General features: G+C 42.0%; 1 protein-coding gene across 2 annotated transcripts in view; it reads left to right on the top strand.

The window, feature by feature from the left end:
- The window catches only part of BMPER (BMP binding endothelial regulator), a gene marked incomplete at both ends in the record, with an annotated part of 250,484 nt that overhangs the window by 142,999 nt on the left and 91,561 nt on the right, over nucleotides 1-15,924 (top strand). For both annotated transcript variants that reach the window (XM_079711187.1, XM_079711188.1), the window contains 4 exons: nucleotides 2,511-2,620; nucleotides 5,948-6,088; nucleotides 8,184-8,288; nucleotides 11,990-12,035. In XM_079711187.1, coding sequence (XP_079567313.1) covers nucleotides 2,511-2,620; nucleotides 5,948-6,088; nucleotides 8,184-8,288; nucleotides 11,990-12,035 — 402 coding nt within the window. The remainder of the gene's footprint in view (nucleotides 1-2,510; nucleotides 2,621-5,947; nucleotides 6,089-8,183; nucleotides 8,289-11,989; nucleotides 12,036-15,924) is intronic.

Consider the following 15,924-nt stretch of genomic DNA (forward strand, 5'->3'; position numbering starts at 1 on the left):
CTTATCTTTCTACAACCAAATTGGCAAATAAAAGTATCTTGTTAAACTAAGGCAGATTTCTCCTCTTTGGAGGATTCTGCTGCTAATTCTTCATCTAACAATGTTTGCCTTCCTGCTGTGTATACACACACACACACACACACACCCCTACTTTTAAAGTAAATACAAAGGTATTCTAAGAACAAAGCAGAATTGTTTAGACATGGCTGACTAAAGGCATTTCCACTGATTTGTGTGCTTCTTGGGTTGCCAGCTTGTTCTTGTGCCCCTGGGATAGAATTAGCCAGTTGGCTGTTGTTGAAATTCTCATGCTGTGGGTCATGGTGGAAGCAGTGTCCTGTCTAAGTGGGAAAGTCATCACAGAGGAGGTGTCATTTGGGGCCTGGCCTTGAAGATAAGTAGGCTTGATTAATGCTTTGAAGCTGGTATCATGGATATTCTGAGTCAAGTCAGAGGTTTCTCACATGAACAATGGCTGTTGTATTGAATGCAGATTTTTCTGTCTGTTCGTGGTCATAAGACAGACTACAAAAGGAACGTCAAGTCTTAGGAAACTTGAAAGTCATAATTCTTCCAAATGAGACCTTTTACAGTTGGGCTAAGCCCCTGCAGAACAATGTGGAAATGGCTTAAATTAGGCTATGCATGGAGTCTCTGAACCATTCTTTTGAATGTTTTATCTTATTTTGAGCCATGATGACTTTGGGATTAAAGTAAGATTGTATGTTTTTTGAAAGTAAAAAGAAACATACCCACACAACAGAAGACAGAAAGGAATAAAAAGGAAACAGAGGGATGCTTACTAGATGCTGAAATCTTAGACTAATTAGACTTTTGGCTTGTTGGACACTGATTTGCTGTTCAATCCTCCCTTGACCGAGATTCATTCACACAACATAACATACCTCTGCCTTTTGTATGACAACATTCTTTTCCTCTCTTTTCTTATTTTCAACGATAGCCTCATCAGAGGTTTGTGTACACAAAGTACCCAGTGCACCTCTTACTTATTTATTTGTTTTTGGCTGCGCTGAGCCACGTGCGGGATCTTAGTTCCCTGACCAGGGACTGAACCCATGCGTGCTCCCTGCAGTGGAAACGTGGAGTCTTAACCACTGGACCACTGGGGAAGTCCCCCAGTGCACCTCTTAGGGTGACACAGCTCAGGATCATATTTGAATTATACCACCTCTAATAATTATAACACTTATCATCTGCCACCTATTGGGTGTGTTTAACGAGTACCAGGCTCCGTGCTAAGAGCTTTACACCAATATTTTTAGGTAAAATTTACATTTTCTAGAGGGATAATTCAAGCCATTGGTCACATTCGTTCAGGGGGATAAACTCATTGAAGAGTCTTTTTGTTCAGCAGTCTACTGATGTATCAATCCACCAGTCCAACCATCTATAAAAGATAGGAAAAAGGCAAACCAGGTTATCACAATTTGAAAAAAATACTCAGTTGAAGCAGAGCTATTTTTAATTCTTAAAAGACAGAAATGTCTCTCTGATTTGAACAATTCTAATTCTGAGAATAGCATTTAGCATGTGCTCATAGGTATTTCAGCATTTCATTGGGCCTCCTAATAAATAGAGATTGCTTTTAACCTTTTTACAGGAAGAGTGTGGGTATAAATCTGATGAGTGATGATTAATCTTTGACTTCTCAACTTAGTCCTTAATTGAAGTAATATTTCAGGGATGTTTTATGTGATCCAGGGAGGAGAGACTCAAATACTGAAAGAAAGGAGGATATTGGATTGTACCCTTTATTCGGGGTTGCTTTTTTGGTCCTTTGGGTCCCCAATCAAATCCTCATGTCAGGGGAAACCAAGGTAATTCTACAAGCGGTGTGATGCCTGTGGAAGGTTGGACCCTGGGGGAGTTAGAGTCTGCCTCTCTGTGCTCTGAGCTAGCGTCCCCCTTTATGCTAATGGACTTATCATTTCTTCAACTGAGATGCTATCTCATTAGTTCTTTTTCCTCATCCTAGTCCTTCCTGGGATATCTTGACTTCTCCTGCCTCTTCCCTGCCAATACCCACTTTCTGGATAATTTTATTTATTCTTTAAGATACAGCTCAGGCATCACATCCTCCAAGAAGTCTTCTTTGTCCTCCCTGTCCCCACAGTTCCCAGATTGGCTTCTTTCCAGAGCTGTCCATCTTGCTGTATTGAAATCATCTTTTGTGGGTGTATTTCCCCAGTAGACTGAGCTCTATCAGGATAGGATGTCTTAGTCATCCTGCTTCACTATGATGAACTCATAATAAAGATTTGTCGAACTTAAAGGATTCAGTGTGGAATCAAAGTCTCTTTAGCAAAAACTCTCTAAACTCATGACTCCTGGGGATCCCCTGGGAACATCTGACCCAAGGCTCTGTTTTTGTGCACCAAAATAGCTGGTCTTGTGAGAATGTTTAACACGCCTGTGATGTAATTATTGATGATGAAGTGGGACATACCTGGCTTCTGTCTTGCTAACACTATGCCATTGCTTCCCTCTAGGTCAGAGGAAAGTATTTGACCTCCCGTTTGGAAGCTGCCTCTTTCGCAGCGATGTTTATGACAATGGATCCTCTTTTCTCTATGATAACTGCACTGCATGTACCTGCAGGGTAAGGTGGTTCTGAGGGGCTGTGGTCCAACACTGATAGCATTTTTGGTTTTTAGTGTTAACATAGCCAAACATGATAATGTGTTATTTATGGGAAGGAGGCCTTATTGATGTCACTTTATGAGTAAAATCATACTTCAAGGTCACAAGAATGTTCAAACATAGGACCCAAATTACAACTCACTGTCATCTTCCCAGGACCAATAAGTTAGCTCCTGGTGGTGAGAATTAAACTCTTAGCGGCTGTCCTTCCTAAAGGACTTTCTAAAAAAATCAGACAAATGCACGTGGCAATGGTCTCTGGCTCTAATTATTCAAGATGAATTCTCTGATACACCTGGCAATAAAAATGGCTTTAATCACATTCAAGAGAAAAGAAAGGCATGGATTCACAGTTTATCATAAAAATAAACCTGGTAGCTTGGGAAGAGAGTATTTATGTGTTGTTCGTTGTAGCATTTCTTACTTGAGTCATTGCACACTTTTCTCAAAAGGCAACCACAAGTCTAGTGACTGGTAAAGAAAGAATTCCACAGCTTCAGAAATTTAAAGGGATACATATCACACGTTTCTAGACTATGTTTATGTGGTGATTTATTTCTGAAAGCGGGAAAATCATTTATATGGAGGACTTTAGGATCATTCATTAGTGAGTTAACCCAAACATCTGTGTGACAGGAGTTTAGAATACATTTTGGTGGTGATAGTTGCTGTTTTGTTTTTAATAGCCAGAGGGCTATAGAGGGAAAGAGGAGCTTTTCTCAATGTCAACTATGAGTCAGTAGCTGGGATTAGAGTTCAGAAGTTCCTGCTTACTCGAGGCATGCTTTGTTAAGTATCATGCACTCCTTCAGGGAGGTGGCCCAGTAAGGTCTAAACTGTCTGTTCCCTGGCACTGAACAGTGAGTAATTCTGAAGCCCGGGAATACCTTCCTGAGGCTCCGTCCTCTCTTCCGTGGTTTGTATTATCCTGTGCTAAACATATAGCCACTCCTTCTGCCTTGGCCTCCGTCGTCAGGACTTCCCTTTCTCTACAGGAATTTCACCAGTTATAGCTTCCTCTTGGGGATACTGAGCCTTTGATGAAACACATCACATTTCCAATTCTCTTGATTACAGGAAAGCCAGGCATCCCAGGAATGGAAATTAGTTATGCTTGCAATATTTTGGGTCTCATTCTATTTTTTGTCTTTTTTTTTTTTTTTTGCAGACAAATTTTTTTTAAAATAAATTCATTATTTATTTAGTTTTGGGTCTTCGTTGCTGTGCGTGGGCTTTCTCTAGTTGCAGCGAGCAGGGGCTACTCTTCGTTGCGGTGCACAGGCTTCTCACTGCAGTGGCTTCTCTTGTTGCGGAGCACGGGCTCTAGGTGCACAGGCTTCAGTAGTTGTGGCACGCGGGCTCTAGAGCGCAGGCTCAGTAGTTGTGGCGCACGGGCTTAGTTGCTTCACAGCATGTGGGATCTTCCCAGCCCAGGGCTCGAACCCGTGTCCCCTGTATTGGCAGGTGGATTCTTAACCACTGCACCACCAGGGAAGTCCCTTGGGTCTCATTCTTTAAGAGATTCTTTGAGAGATGATTAGGCAATATGCCCCAGTACTCAAAAGAAGTATAACCATTCCTTCAAGATGTTTTTATCAGAGTATGAGTTCACAATCATTTCTGGGAAATTGGATGCTTGAAGAATCAGGCTGCAATCATTTGGGATGATCAGTATTGTTTTTTATCTATTTAGAGCTTCCCTCTCCAGCATCCCCACCCAATGCCATGGCAGGTACAGGAAATAGTTCTCTGAACACAGTATGGTTTCAGGTCTCCATGGCTTCAAATTTAAGGATTCTTCTGCCTGCCATGTCCTCATCTTCTTTAAATTTTATTAGCAAACTCCTCTTCATCCACAGCAGCCTATCTCAGGTGTCACCTCCTTTGGTGAGGCTTTCCCAACCCACCTAGACTGGTAATTGTTCCATCTTCTCTACTACCCCTACACCTTTACTAGTTCTGTTTACATTATACTGCAGTCTTTGTTCAGATGGTTCTCTCTCCTCTTCGTGAGTTCCTTGAAGACAGAGCACATCCATCCATCTCTGTATTCTCATTGCTTAACCCAGTGCCAGGCAATGATCTAATGGGTACTGTGTGTGTGTTTGTGTGTGTGGGGTGGGATGGGTGGGTGTGGGTGTGTATTTAATGAAAGTTGGGAAATCTACCATGAAGTATGCATTATTCGAGAGCTAGTGAGTGCCCTTGTTTTTCAAACTTGAAATCAAGACATACAGTTTGACAAAGGATTTTTTTTCCAATTTATGAGTTGACTTATAATAATTTCTATGTGCCAGGTACTGTGCTAAGTACTTTACATAGTTCATTTAAACTGCACAATAAACCTGAGAAGTAGGTATTATCATCTCCATTTTGAAGATGAGGAATCTGAGGCTCAGGGAGATGGATTTGCACAAGATAACACACTTAATAAATGAACTGGCATTCTACCCTGGTCACCCTCAGAGTTTAAGTGGCCTCATTTAAGGTCACACAGTTTATGGAAGAGCCCTAGAACCCGGTCCCAGCTTTGGAACTGCTTGTTTGGTTCCTTTGTGAACATAGAACACAGTAAGGAATTTCATTTTAACGTGGAACATGAGCTCTAAATTTTTACTCTTTGATCAAAGATATGCTAAACCTTTACACTAAACTTCTAGAAGGTGTCATAAAGCCATGGAGGAGAACAGAGGGAGCACAGTTAATGAAGGCTGCAAAAGAGGAAAAGCGTAGGAAGAAAGAAGGAAGCTTGTTGGCCCGCAGTGACCCAGGGCTTCTTGCCACACATTGGCTCTAGCAGAATCATCAGTCTCTTGAGCATTAAATAATAAACCCTTGGAAGGTGGGGAGCATATGTCACATAGCTTCTTCTTCTTCTGGTCCAGATACTAAGTCAGCAAATAACATTTTGAAGTGAATGAAAGATTTATGGCAACAAATTAAAATATGGTATCTTCAGGATATGGTTTTTTTTTTTTTTTTTTGCGGTACGCGGGCCTCTCACTGTTGTGGCCTCTCCCGTTGCGGAGCACAGGCTCCGGACATGCAGGCTCAGCGGCCATGGCTCACGGGCCCAGCCGCCCCGCGGCATGTGGGATCTTCCCGGACCGGGGCACGAACCCATGTCCCCAGAATCGGCAGGCGGACTCTCAACCACTGCGCCACCAGGGAAGCCCCAGGATATGTTTTAAAGCAGTTAGTTGTGGGTTGTTAAAGGAAGGAGAGGTAGGGTGTTCGGTAGAGGTGGAAATGGTTTTTAATTTCCAGTTTGCCTTTGGGCCCCCAGGACTCTACTGTAGTGTGTAAGAAGAAGTGCTCCCACCCTGGTGGATGCAGCAAAGGCAAGGAGGCCTGTTGTGAGGAGTGCCTTCTACGAGTGCCCCCGGAAGACATCAAAGTGTGCAAGTTTGGAAACAAGATTTTCCGGGTATGTCACGAGCCAAGCTCATGGGAACTGTTGTACAATACTGAGTTGTAAAAAGCTCCTGACAAAATGCAGATTGCAGTATTCCATCTTTTGTATATACATGTGTGTATGTGTATAAATGTACTTATTTATATTACAATATTATATATACATATGTATTTAGAATCAAGGACACACAGGGACAGAGAAGCAACTGTTTGAAAACGTGTTTTTCTTTGGCTTTACTTTTGCTTTACAAAATACATTAAACCTGTAAAACATTATTGCCCTTTCCAAATGTGGTGGCCAGTGGCTGGGGCTGAGCTGAGGATGTCCCCCGGATGGTACAGCTGCGGGTGCCCAAATGCCCAGGGGCATCTCCAGCAGTCGGAGATGCTCAGTGCTCCTTGCCAAGACCCTGATTCTTTTAGAACTTTTCCACTGAAATTACCTTTTCGAAGAGAGATTTTCTCATTTGGAAGATGTTTGGGTGAGGATGTTCACAGGGTCTGTGGCCAGCAAAGCAGGTGAGTAAAGGTGAGAGAGCTCTGCCCCAGCCGAGCTAGAAGGGCTGTCTGCTGCCCATCTCAGGTATGTTTTACATCGTTTTCTAACAGCCCGGGTGGGAAGTTGTGCAGCCACCATTTAGACATCTGGATGAAGATTGTTGGCTTTGTCCAAAGTGCTTCCCATCTAGTCTGTTTTCCCCAGGGGTGGAGGGAGTCTCTCTGTATCTGAAGGCAGCATCTCAGGATACCATGAGAATCGAGACCCTCAGAATCAAGTCAGAGACAGAGGCACCTCAGGCCTGCTGCACCTAGCTAGACTTCCTATTACAGAGGTGGAGGGAGAGTCTTGATTCTTACGGCATCTGTAAGAAGCCCTGATGTGTCATGCCTAAGGGAAGGCCGTCGTGTGTGTGTGTTGTGGTTACACCGGGCTTCCAGAGCCACTCACGTGTCCACTTTACACAAAGCCTTCCTCTGTCTCCAGAGCCTCCAGACGCAGTAGGCTCACTCTGATAACAGTTTTGCGTGCAAAGTGCTTTCCAGGCTCCTCGCAGAAAGGTCCCTTCATATAAGTAGACGAGGCCTGAAGTAATTTACAGAGTCCTAGAAATGTGCACTCAGAGAATTTGTGGTAGTCAGATGCCCTTGGAGACAGACTCAGTCAGAGAAATAAAAGGCACTAGAGAGTAGGTAGTCCTTAAAATACCTTCAAAAAATGAGAAGGAAGGGAAAGGGAAATAGTCAACATCAAAGATCTGGGCTAGTTTTTCTGCTTTTAATAAAATTTGCTGCTTAGATCCATAAGCCCAGAAAGGAATCCTTGCTTTGCCTGTAACCTCTTTTCTCACAAACAAGGATGCACATTCCTGCATGTTCTCCAGAGGTACAGGGTTTTTGTGACTGGGCATTTGACAATTGCCAATTATAAATCCAGGGAGTCAAAGAAATTCCTCAAACAGCCCTTTCTGGACTAGAAAATGTGTCCCAAAGTGCTACCCAGCTTTTTGGGAGGAGAGTATCAGACAGGCAGGGACATGGGACAAATGGCTCTTGGAATTTTCTGTCTGGGCTCCACATTTTCAGACGGCTTGCTGGTCAGGTGTCCGCCTGGCAATGGGAGTCATATGAACTAGCCTCTGTTCTTTGCATGTTCTTGCCCTGTGTGGGCCAGAACCATGTCACATCTGGGAATGAACTAACCACCTGCGGATATCTCAATTAACTGCTGGCATCTGGGACAGCTCAAACATTTCAGTCCTATCAGATGGAAAAATTAGACCCTTATGGTTGCATCATGTATGAAAACTCTTGTTTGTCTCCCAGGGTGAAGCTAAGTAAACAATGTAGGAGGTGCAAGATGCAAATATGACTTGGTTAGATGTACGAGAATTCTTTTCATATCCTGGAGGGGAAATGCACACACACACATACACACACACACCCCCTCCAATCTTAGATGTAGATGAACGCCTCAGAGTAATTTAGTCTAATGATGGCATCCATCACTCAGGGTAAGAAATGCTTTCCTTGACAGACAAATCCCAGCCTGCTGGATTAGCTCCCATCAGCCTCCAGCTGATAGCAGAATCCTGTGCTCTCTCCTGTAGGATGGAGAGATGTGGTCCTCTGTCAACTGCACCATCTGTGCTTGTGTGAAAGGCAAGACAGAGTGTCGCAAGAAGCAGTGCATTCCCATCAGCAGCTGCCCTCAGGTATGTGTGCAGGCTGACTTTCTCTCTACCTGAGCATCTTGAGAACCATCCTGTGTGTGGCATGGTCACCTACCATCTTCTGAACACAAAATCCAGAGCCTCCAAAATTGCCAAGTTCCCAAACAGCCACATGTCCCTTGCAAAGCTTGCTCCTTTGCTTTTATGGTTCCCACCCAGATTCTAGCCTAGCGAGACAATAGCTCTTACCTTGCTCCATTTCTTACGGACCTCTCCGAGTTCTTTGTTTCAATGTCTCCAACTCCTTTTTGATCTGCTCCCTTGTTTCTTCTGCTGGGTTTTCTGTTGAACACCATAACCATCCTTTGCATTTTCTGCTTTCTCTCTCACTTCTCAAATCAGAGTTTTCTTCCCATTAACCATTCAAAGGAATATGTGGTTGTTTATTAGTAAATTTCCCAAGGGGTTTCACCTGCCCAGCAGCACCCTCCAGCCCCTTTACTGAAGTTTTCCCTCTCTAACCCTGGCCTCTGTTGTAGCCCCAAATGGAAATAGCGTCCTTATGGAAATATCTCTTTTCAGAAACCCACAGTTCCAGCGCACTGAATAAAGCAACCATTATCTTCCAAAGCATGAACTTCATTGAATTCACCTCAGCAACTTGAAACCTTTCAAGGTTTATGCATTTTGGGAAAATGTCAAGCCTATTCAATACCATCCAGTGAATGAAAAAATACATCCATATATTCAGGACATGTCTTCCCTTCTCTGTTAGAGACGGCTTTTAATTTTATTCACATCTGTTATTATTATAAACAAAAAGTTGCTGTTTTTACTTGAGGGCCAAATGAGGCACAAAAAAACAACAGCTGTTGCTATTGCACAACTGAATAAAAGGGGCGGAAAAAAAAGAAAAAAAAAACCCTAATTAGTCTTGCTTTAAAAAGCCTCAGACATAAAACTGAAAACCTCCTATAAAAGAAACAAAAAACAAAAAACAAAAAAACCAGGCAATACAATAAGGAGACTTGAGCATGGTCTGCTTATAAATATTCATTGGGAAAAATGGGATCACATCATCTCTGCCCGTCCTCGGGGAACCCTTGCTGCTAATGAACTCTGGCAGCACATGTTAGTAATAATGGGCTTCCTTATTCTACAAGACAAAAACAGAGGGCTGTGCTGCAGGCGTGATGGTTTTCATTGTCCTCTTGCCATGGGGAGGTCACCGCTCTTTCAGTCACCAGCATCTCATTAGTGTCTCTTATTTGTGGACCATATTTGGGCCAGGAGCATCCGTCCCTCCAGGCGGGCCTGTTCCCGCCCCACCCCTCTTGTCAGAGCCCATCAGGCAGTGCCCGGCTCCTGCCTCAGGGCTTCCTTACCTTTCTGTTTCTAGGCATTTTTCCAACCATTCCTCTGGTTCATACTTTCCCTCCTCAGGGGCCAGCACAAGCACTTTGGAAGATAACTTAGTTCTGCCATGGAAATCCTGTTAAACACTTACTTCCCCTCCCCTGCATTGCCTGGGGAAATTTAAAAAAATTTTTCTGGAGAAGCAGGCTGTATTCCTGCTCTGTCCTTCCTGGCTACTACACATCTCTTTTTCCAGAAGTATGCGTGCCTTGTTGAAAAAGAATTCTGTGGTTGGATTCCCTCCCTGACAGTCCCCCAGGGGCAAAGGAGTGCCTTTTTTGAGAAGGACTGAGGGTTCCACTGGGGACAAGGTCGTTAGGACACTGTCATCTCATCAGTGTTAATATGTACTGAAACTTTCTCTGTAGTCACAGGACCAATCTGCTTGGTTGCTGAGACCACCCCTCTGAGGTGGGTGTTGTTACTAGACCCTTCTTACTGATGAGGTCGCAGCGGGTCCAGAGTTCCACAGCGAGTTACATGTAACTCAGGAGCGCAGGCTTCATAGCTTGCCCTTGATTGATTCCCTGCCTAATTTAGTGATCTGACCAGCCCCATTCTCACTTCCTGAAGAAGGGAGCTGGCTGTTTCTGTCGAGGTGCAGATGTAGGGCATCATAGTCACCCTTTGTTGAGGACTTGGTTTCTACAGCTCTGCTCCGTTCCGTTAGCGTACCTGATGCCACCCTCCGGTGCTATCATTTCATCAGCCTGAGCCAACCTCCTTTGGCTTTGTCCTCAACTGTTTTCAGTCACGAGAAGCCGAAGGAGACCTCTGTGCCAAATAGAAAGATAAGAGAGGTCTTGGCCATAAAATTGTCATGGTGCCCCAGCCATGGGAGGGCTGCCAGTTTTAAGTCTCATTCAAACTTGTCATAGCCTTTAATGTACCTTTTAAGGCTTAGCTGATGCAAAAATGAATCAGACATGGTTCTAATTCTTCAATAATCAACTAGCATCTTGGTTTTTTTTTTTTTTTTTGGTTAGTATGATTGTTTTTAAGTACCTAAATCTATTCCTGATGCAATTGACAGGTAGTAAACCAGTGTGTGGCCTTGACACAAGTCTTGGGCCACCTCTCTGTGGTCTGTGTCCTTAGTTTCCTATAAAGATGGGAAAGGGGCATCTATGTTTAGAGGGTTGTTGTGAAGCATAAATGAGATAAAGTAAGAAGAACGTATAACATTCTTTCTACTGTATAGCAGATACCCAATAAATGTTAAGTTCTCTTAAAGATTAAGATGAGACCTCTCTCATCTTAAAAATCTGGAGTGGAAAGAAGGTGGCCCATAAAGTCACACAAAATTAGGTTTGATTTTGGGTTCTACTACCCTTGTGTTGCGTGACATCAATTTCTTCATCTATAAGAAGGAAAATGCTCAGCTCATAAAATTCTGGTGCATCTTAATAACACAGATTATAATAACATAATATTAATTAAACCCTAATATGTTCTTAATATTAACTTATAAAATCCTTACAATTAACCCGATGTTAGATAACCTAGGGGAAATATCTAGTAGGATGTTTGTTTCATAGCATGTGCTTCCTAAATGTTAATCTTCTTCCACATTTCTTTTTCCCTGTGATTCCATTGAGTCAGAGATAAGAAAGATCCATTTTCTGATAAGGGTCCTGAGAATACGCTTCTTCCTTTAAATGTCAAGCATCAGCAAAAAATTGAAAGAAATGCAGTAGAGGAGATTACACTGTATTTCCAGAAAGGTAATGGAAAATTACTCAGGATTTCAAAACCCTCAGCCTCATTGGCTTTGACTACATAATAGTGACTTAACAGGGATAGCATACTGCTTTCTGAAAGAAGAAATCAGACTGAATTTGATCTGTAGCACAGATATTGTTCATATGCATAGGCCCAAGCTTGGGTTACTGTTTATTTTTGGGCCCTTCCAATAAGCAAAGACAGAATGAAGGCCTTGCATGGATTGATAGCGTGACAGCCAATTCCCATTTCTGTGTGTGTGTACTTGGTCTCTAGAGGGCTAGATTTGGGTATCAGTGAAAAGGTGGAATCCAGACTGTCTCCATCTTCGCTCCATGTGAGAAAAATCACACCAATGAGGCCTTTAGATATTGTATTTCTCGGAGGATAAAAACAGGAAAGCTTTCTGAATGACTCTGCCTGGCCATAGAACCTGATACTTGAAACTTCATTTTTACCACCATCATCACCATCTGGGCATTGAGTTCAAATACAGCTGGGACTGATTTCATTGGTTTGTCTGGTATTAGATTTAAAAAAGAGTTTTGTCCTCAGCAGACCCTGTTTCTTAACACTGAAATCTTATTTGTTTTTCTCTTGATTAGGGTAAAATTCTCAACAGGAAAGGATGCTGTCCTATTTGCACTGAAAGTAAGTTTGTTAAAAATATGCTATTAATATTTATTTTGCATTTTATAGTGCAACAAGAAAAACGGTGGTGTAAGTTTTCAGCCTATTTTAGTTCTGTAGGTCTAGGATGGGATCATCTCACCTTCCTACAGACAATTTAAGTCAATGGTAATCCTCGAACAGAAGCACAACTGAGACAAATGTAGATGTTTCCTTTGGAATTTGTTGCTCTGAGAAATTTAGAAGACAAACGGTCTGATGAGGTTTTAGGAAGGACCAGATAACTTCACGTGCCTTTTAAACTGCTCATAGCATTTGCAGTCCTAGCGGCTAAGATAATGACATCCAGTAAAACCAAACATTATATATAATCTAGGAGAGAGTCTCCTTCTGTCATTATGAAGCCAAACAGTTACGCTTCTTCCTCCTTCACCCCCACCGTTTTGCCCTTTCACTTGGGCACATCCCATGTCGCTGTTGGTAGAGAGAAAACAAGAGTTCATTAGGTTGGCAATGGTTTGGCCATCCTGTTATTTTTAACTGAGCTCTTGAAGGTTCTCTCTAACGTGGCTTATTCCGAAAGCCATCTGGGACTGTACTACCCACCACGCAGAGAGCATAGCAACAGATTTAATGTCATCCCCACATGTAGGCATGCCCGGATCTATTAGCAAACCACTGTTTTAGTCCCCTCACGTTCATATGCTTTCGAGATAGCTTTCTGAAGTGTTTTGTTAAAGGAGGAGTATTCATAATGTCACTGTCAAATTAGTATGATAAGCAGGATTAACCAAGCCATGGAGTCTATTAGAAGGTATTTTTGAGCCATTCAGGCGTAGAGAAGTGGGCTTTGATGACAGCTGAAAAGCAGCTTTCACATGGGAACAAGTGTTCCCATTTAGACAATGGATGCATCGGTTCGTTGTATATATTACCATATATACATATATTACTATATATATATACACATACATATCTATATCTCACCAGTTTTTGAGACTGAGAGATATTAGACAATTATACACTATACACTGGATGAAAGTGCTGGCTGAATTAATGAAAATTAAATTATAAATTTAATAAAAGAATTTTTCTTTAAAGGTAAGGAAGTACATAAAATAACTCAAAGGAGGCCAACCAAGTATGACTTAGTAGAGCCTGGGAATTATGCACAAAGAAGAATTAGCTATGATTAACACACCAGTTGATTTTAAAACATGTGTATAAACTATTACATTTAATCATCTTCCCAGAGACTCTCTGAGGAAATTTTGTTTAGGGATGGTTTGGAGGCCGCTTCCAGCTTCATTCCTTTTTGGATGAGCAGAGTTGAGTCTAAATTGATGAAGTTTTCCTCTGTATCCATGTCGATGAAGATGTTTGCATTTCCCTAGAAAGTACCTCCTGGTTGAAGCAGAGACTTCAACTGAACTTCTAATGAACTCCTCAGATTTTCTAGCTGACCTTTTCGATTTGCATGAACACAGGTTACATCTGCCCATCTCACTGCTGTCAGGCAGGAACACTGCTTATCAGCTTAATAAAAACATATGGCCAGTCTTGTACAGAAACAGCCTAAATCTTGAATTACCTGACTTCGTGTTGCAAGAATCAAGAAGGAAGATTATTGAGATCGTTGAGAGGAAAGCTACATTTCATTATTAGTTTATCCACTATGGGCTAGACTTTCCAAATATAGAATACTGGTGGCTTATTAGAAAACAAAAAGGAAAGAAAAGAAGAATAGAAGGATGGGCATGACAAAACTAAACCAAGTTTGTAACTGGTCATATTAAATATTTATTGTACATTGTATTGTAAATATAAATGTGCATGTGAATGAGCCTGTGACTTCTGTCACTGAGAGAGGCAAGTTGGCAAGGGAGAAGCCACCCAGCTGGAGGGGTACCAGGGAGATCACTGACTCTGTGCACCTGCGTCCAGCAGGTCAGTGTGGGAAGAGCCCAGGCATGTGGTTCTTGGTCCAGATCGAGATGATATCATCAGATGGTGATGTCTCAGTTTCCTTTGGTGTTCTTTCCATCTGTTTACTGTCTCTTGCTCTCCAGCAGTTCTTCCATCAATGCTGTAAAACACATTCTATTTGTATAGGTTTATTTATTCAGATTGAGTTATGAGAAGGGATGACTTCCAGTTTTTTTAAGCAATGCCCAGATTTTCATAGCACATTCAGGTAGACTTATTCCAATGTCCTTTAGCTGCGGCCAAAAGACCTCCTGTTTTGAAATTCCTTTGTCATTATACCCAGGATCCAGAACAAACCTTAGAGCTCGTTTTTTCCTCCTACGTCAATTATGAAAGTTCTTCTGGTATATGGGTTCCTAGAGCAGACAAACGAAGGTTGAAGTCCAAGCTAAGGCTAGTGTGTTCTAACACCAGAAAAACGACCAATTTCTGTCTCATTCAAACAAGATCACACATGCACATATATACCCCATTAGTTACTGCAGAGTTTTCAACCTCAGGATTGCTGATAGTTTGGCCAGATAACTCTTTGTGGTGGAGGCTGTCCTGTGCATTGTGTGATGTTTAGCAGCATCTCTGGCCTCTACCCACTAGATGCCAGTAGCATCCCAGCAATATCTCCCGACATTTCCAAATGTCCCCTGGGGAGCAACATCACCCTTGGTTGAGAAGCATTGGTACTCCAAACAGGGGTAACAGTGTAGGTGAATCCAGAAATAAACACCTGTGGTACTAGTAACAGTAACTTGACTCTTAACACAGGAGGAAGCAGGAGGGTAAACTGAGGCTGACCTTTGCTGATGTAAAAAGTGACAGGGTAGGGGAACTTCCCTGGTGGTCCAGTGGTTAAAACTCCTTGCTTTCACTACAGGGGACACGGGTTCGATCCCTGGTTGGGGAACTAAGATCCCACATGCTGCACGGTGTGGCAAAAAAAAAAAAAAAAAAAAAAAAGAGCAGAAGCCTCTGGATTTAATTGAATGTATTTCTATATTTTCATTGCCTAGCCCTAGAAAAAAATTGTAAAGGCATATTATATCTCGACCGATTCAAGTCAACTAAACCATCTTTGCTTTAGTTGCTAGGAAGCTAGAAATAAATTTGTACCCCATCTCTGACAGCATGTGGTTCTTGAGTAATAAACTTTCTCCTGACTTTGTCTTATATGTCTACTACCTTTATGTGTTTTGGATTATTTAGCATGTATGTGTGTAAACTACTTGCAATCCTCTTTTGGAAGGAGACAGGAATACTTAGATAGATACATGTACATACGTACACAGATAAAATGGACTGATTACATAGCTTCAAATCTAAAACTTACTTTGGTTATCTGCAGTGAGATGAGTGTTGCATTGTTTCCAACAGTGACCTTGCATCGTCTGTTTCTAAACTCCCACAGAATACCTGCTTTATTGACTGGCTTAATCTGTCTTGGTAGTGTTTGGGGCTCTCTCAGACCTCTGAAAGGAATAGTGAAGAGAAAACTCGAAGTAAACGTGTAGAACATTTTTAGTCTTCTCTTTGCAAGTCATTTATAATTTTGTAGGTAATAAGCAATAATTGAGGCACCACATTGTTATGTCCCTTATAGTACAGTAGTCTTTGGGTTGGTCTGAAAGGCCAATGATTATTCTATCAAAAAAAAAAAGTCCTTTTAAAATCAGACCTGAAGGAAGTATGAAAAGGATTACTGTCTTTTAATAACATGGGAGATTCTCTCTTTCCAACTGAAAAGAATTAAATTTTGTTTAGATGATTTATTTAAAGTAAAATATTTGAAGTGAGCTAACCAAACTTTATAAAGCTTTGGTGCCAATGCTGTTTCCTGCCAGAGTATGAGCTATCGCCTAAAGCGAGTCCTGCTTTCCCTGAGCTGAGTGTGATGGGATCATGAGTTGGGGGCCAAGAAGGCCACTGTCTG

The sequence above is a fragment of the Hyperoodon ampullatus genome (assembly GCF_949752795.1).
Source record: "Hyperoodon ampullatus genome assembly, chromosome: 9".
NCBI classification, from domain to species: domain Eukaryota; kingdom Metazoa; phylum Chordata; class Mammalia; order Artiodactyla; family Ziphiidae; genus Hyperoodon; species Hyperoodon ampullatus.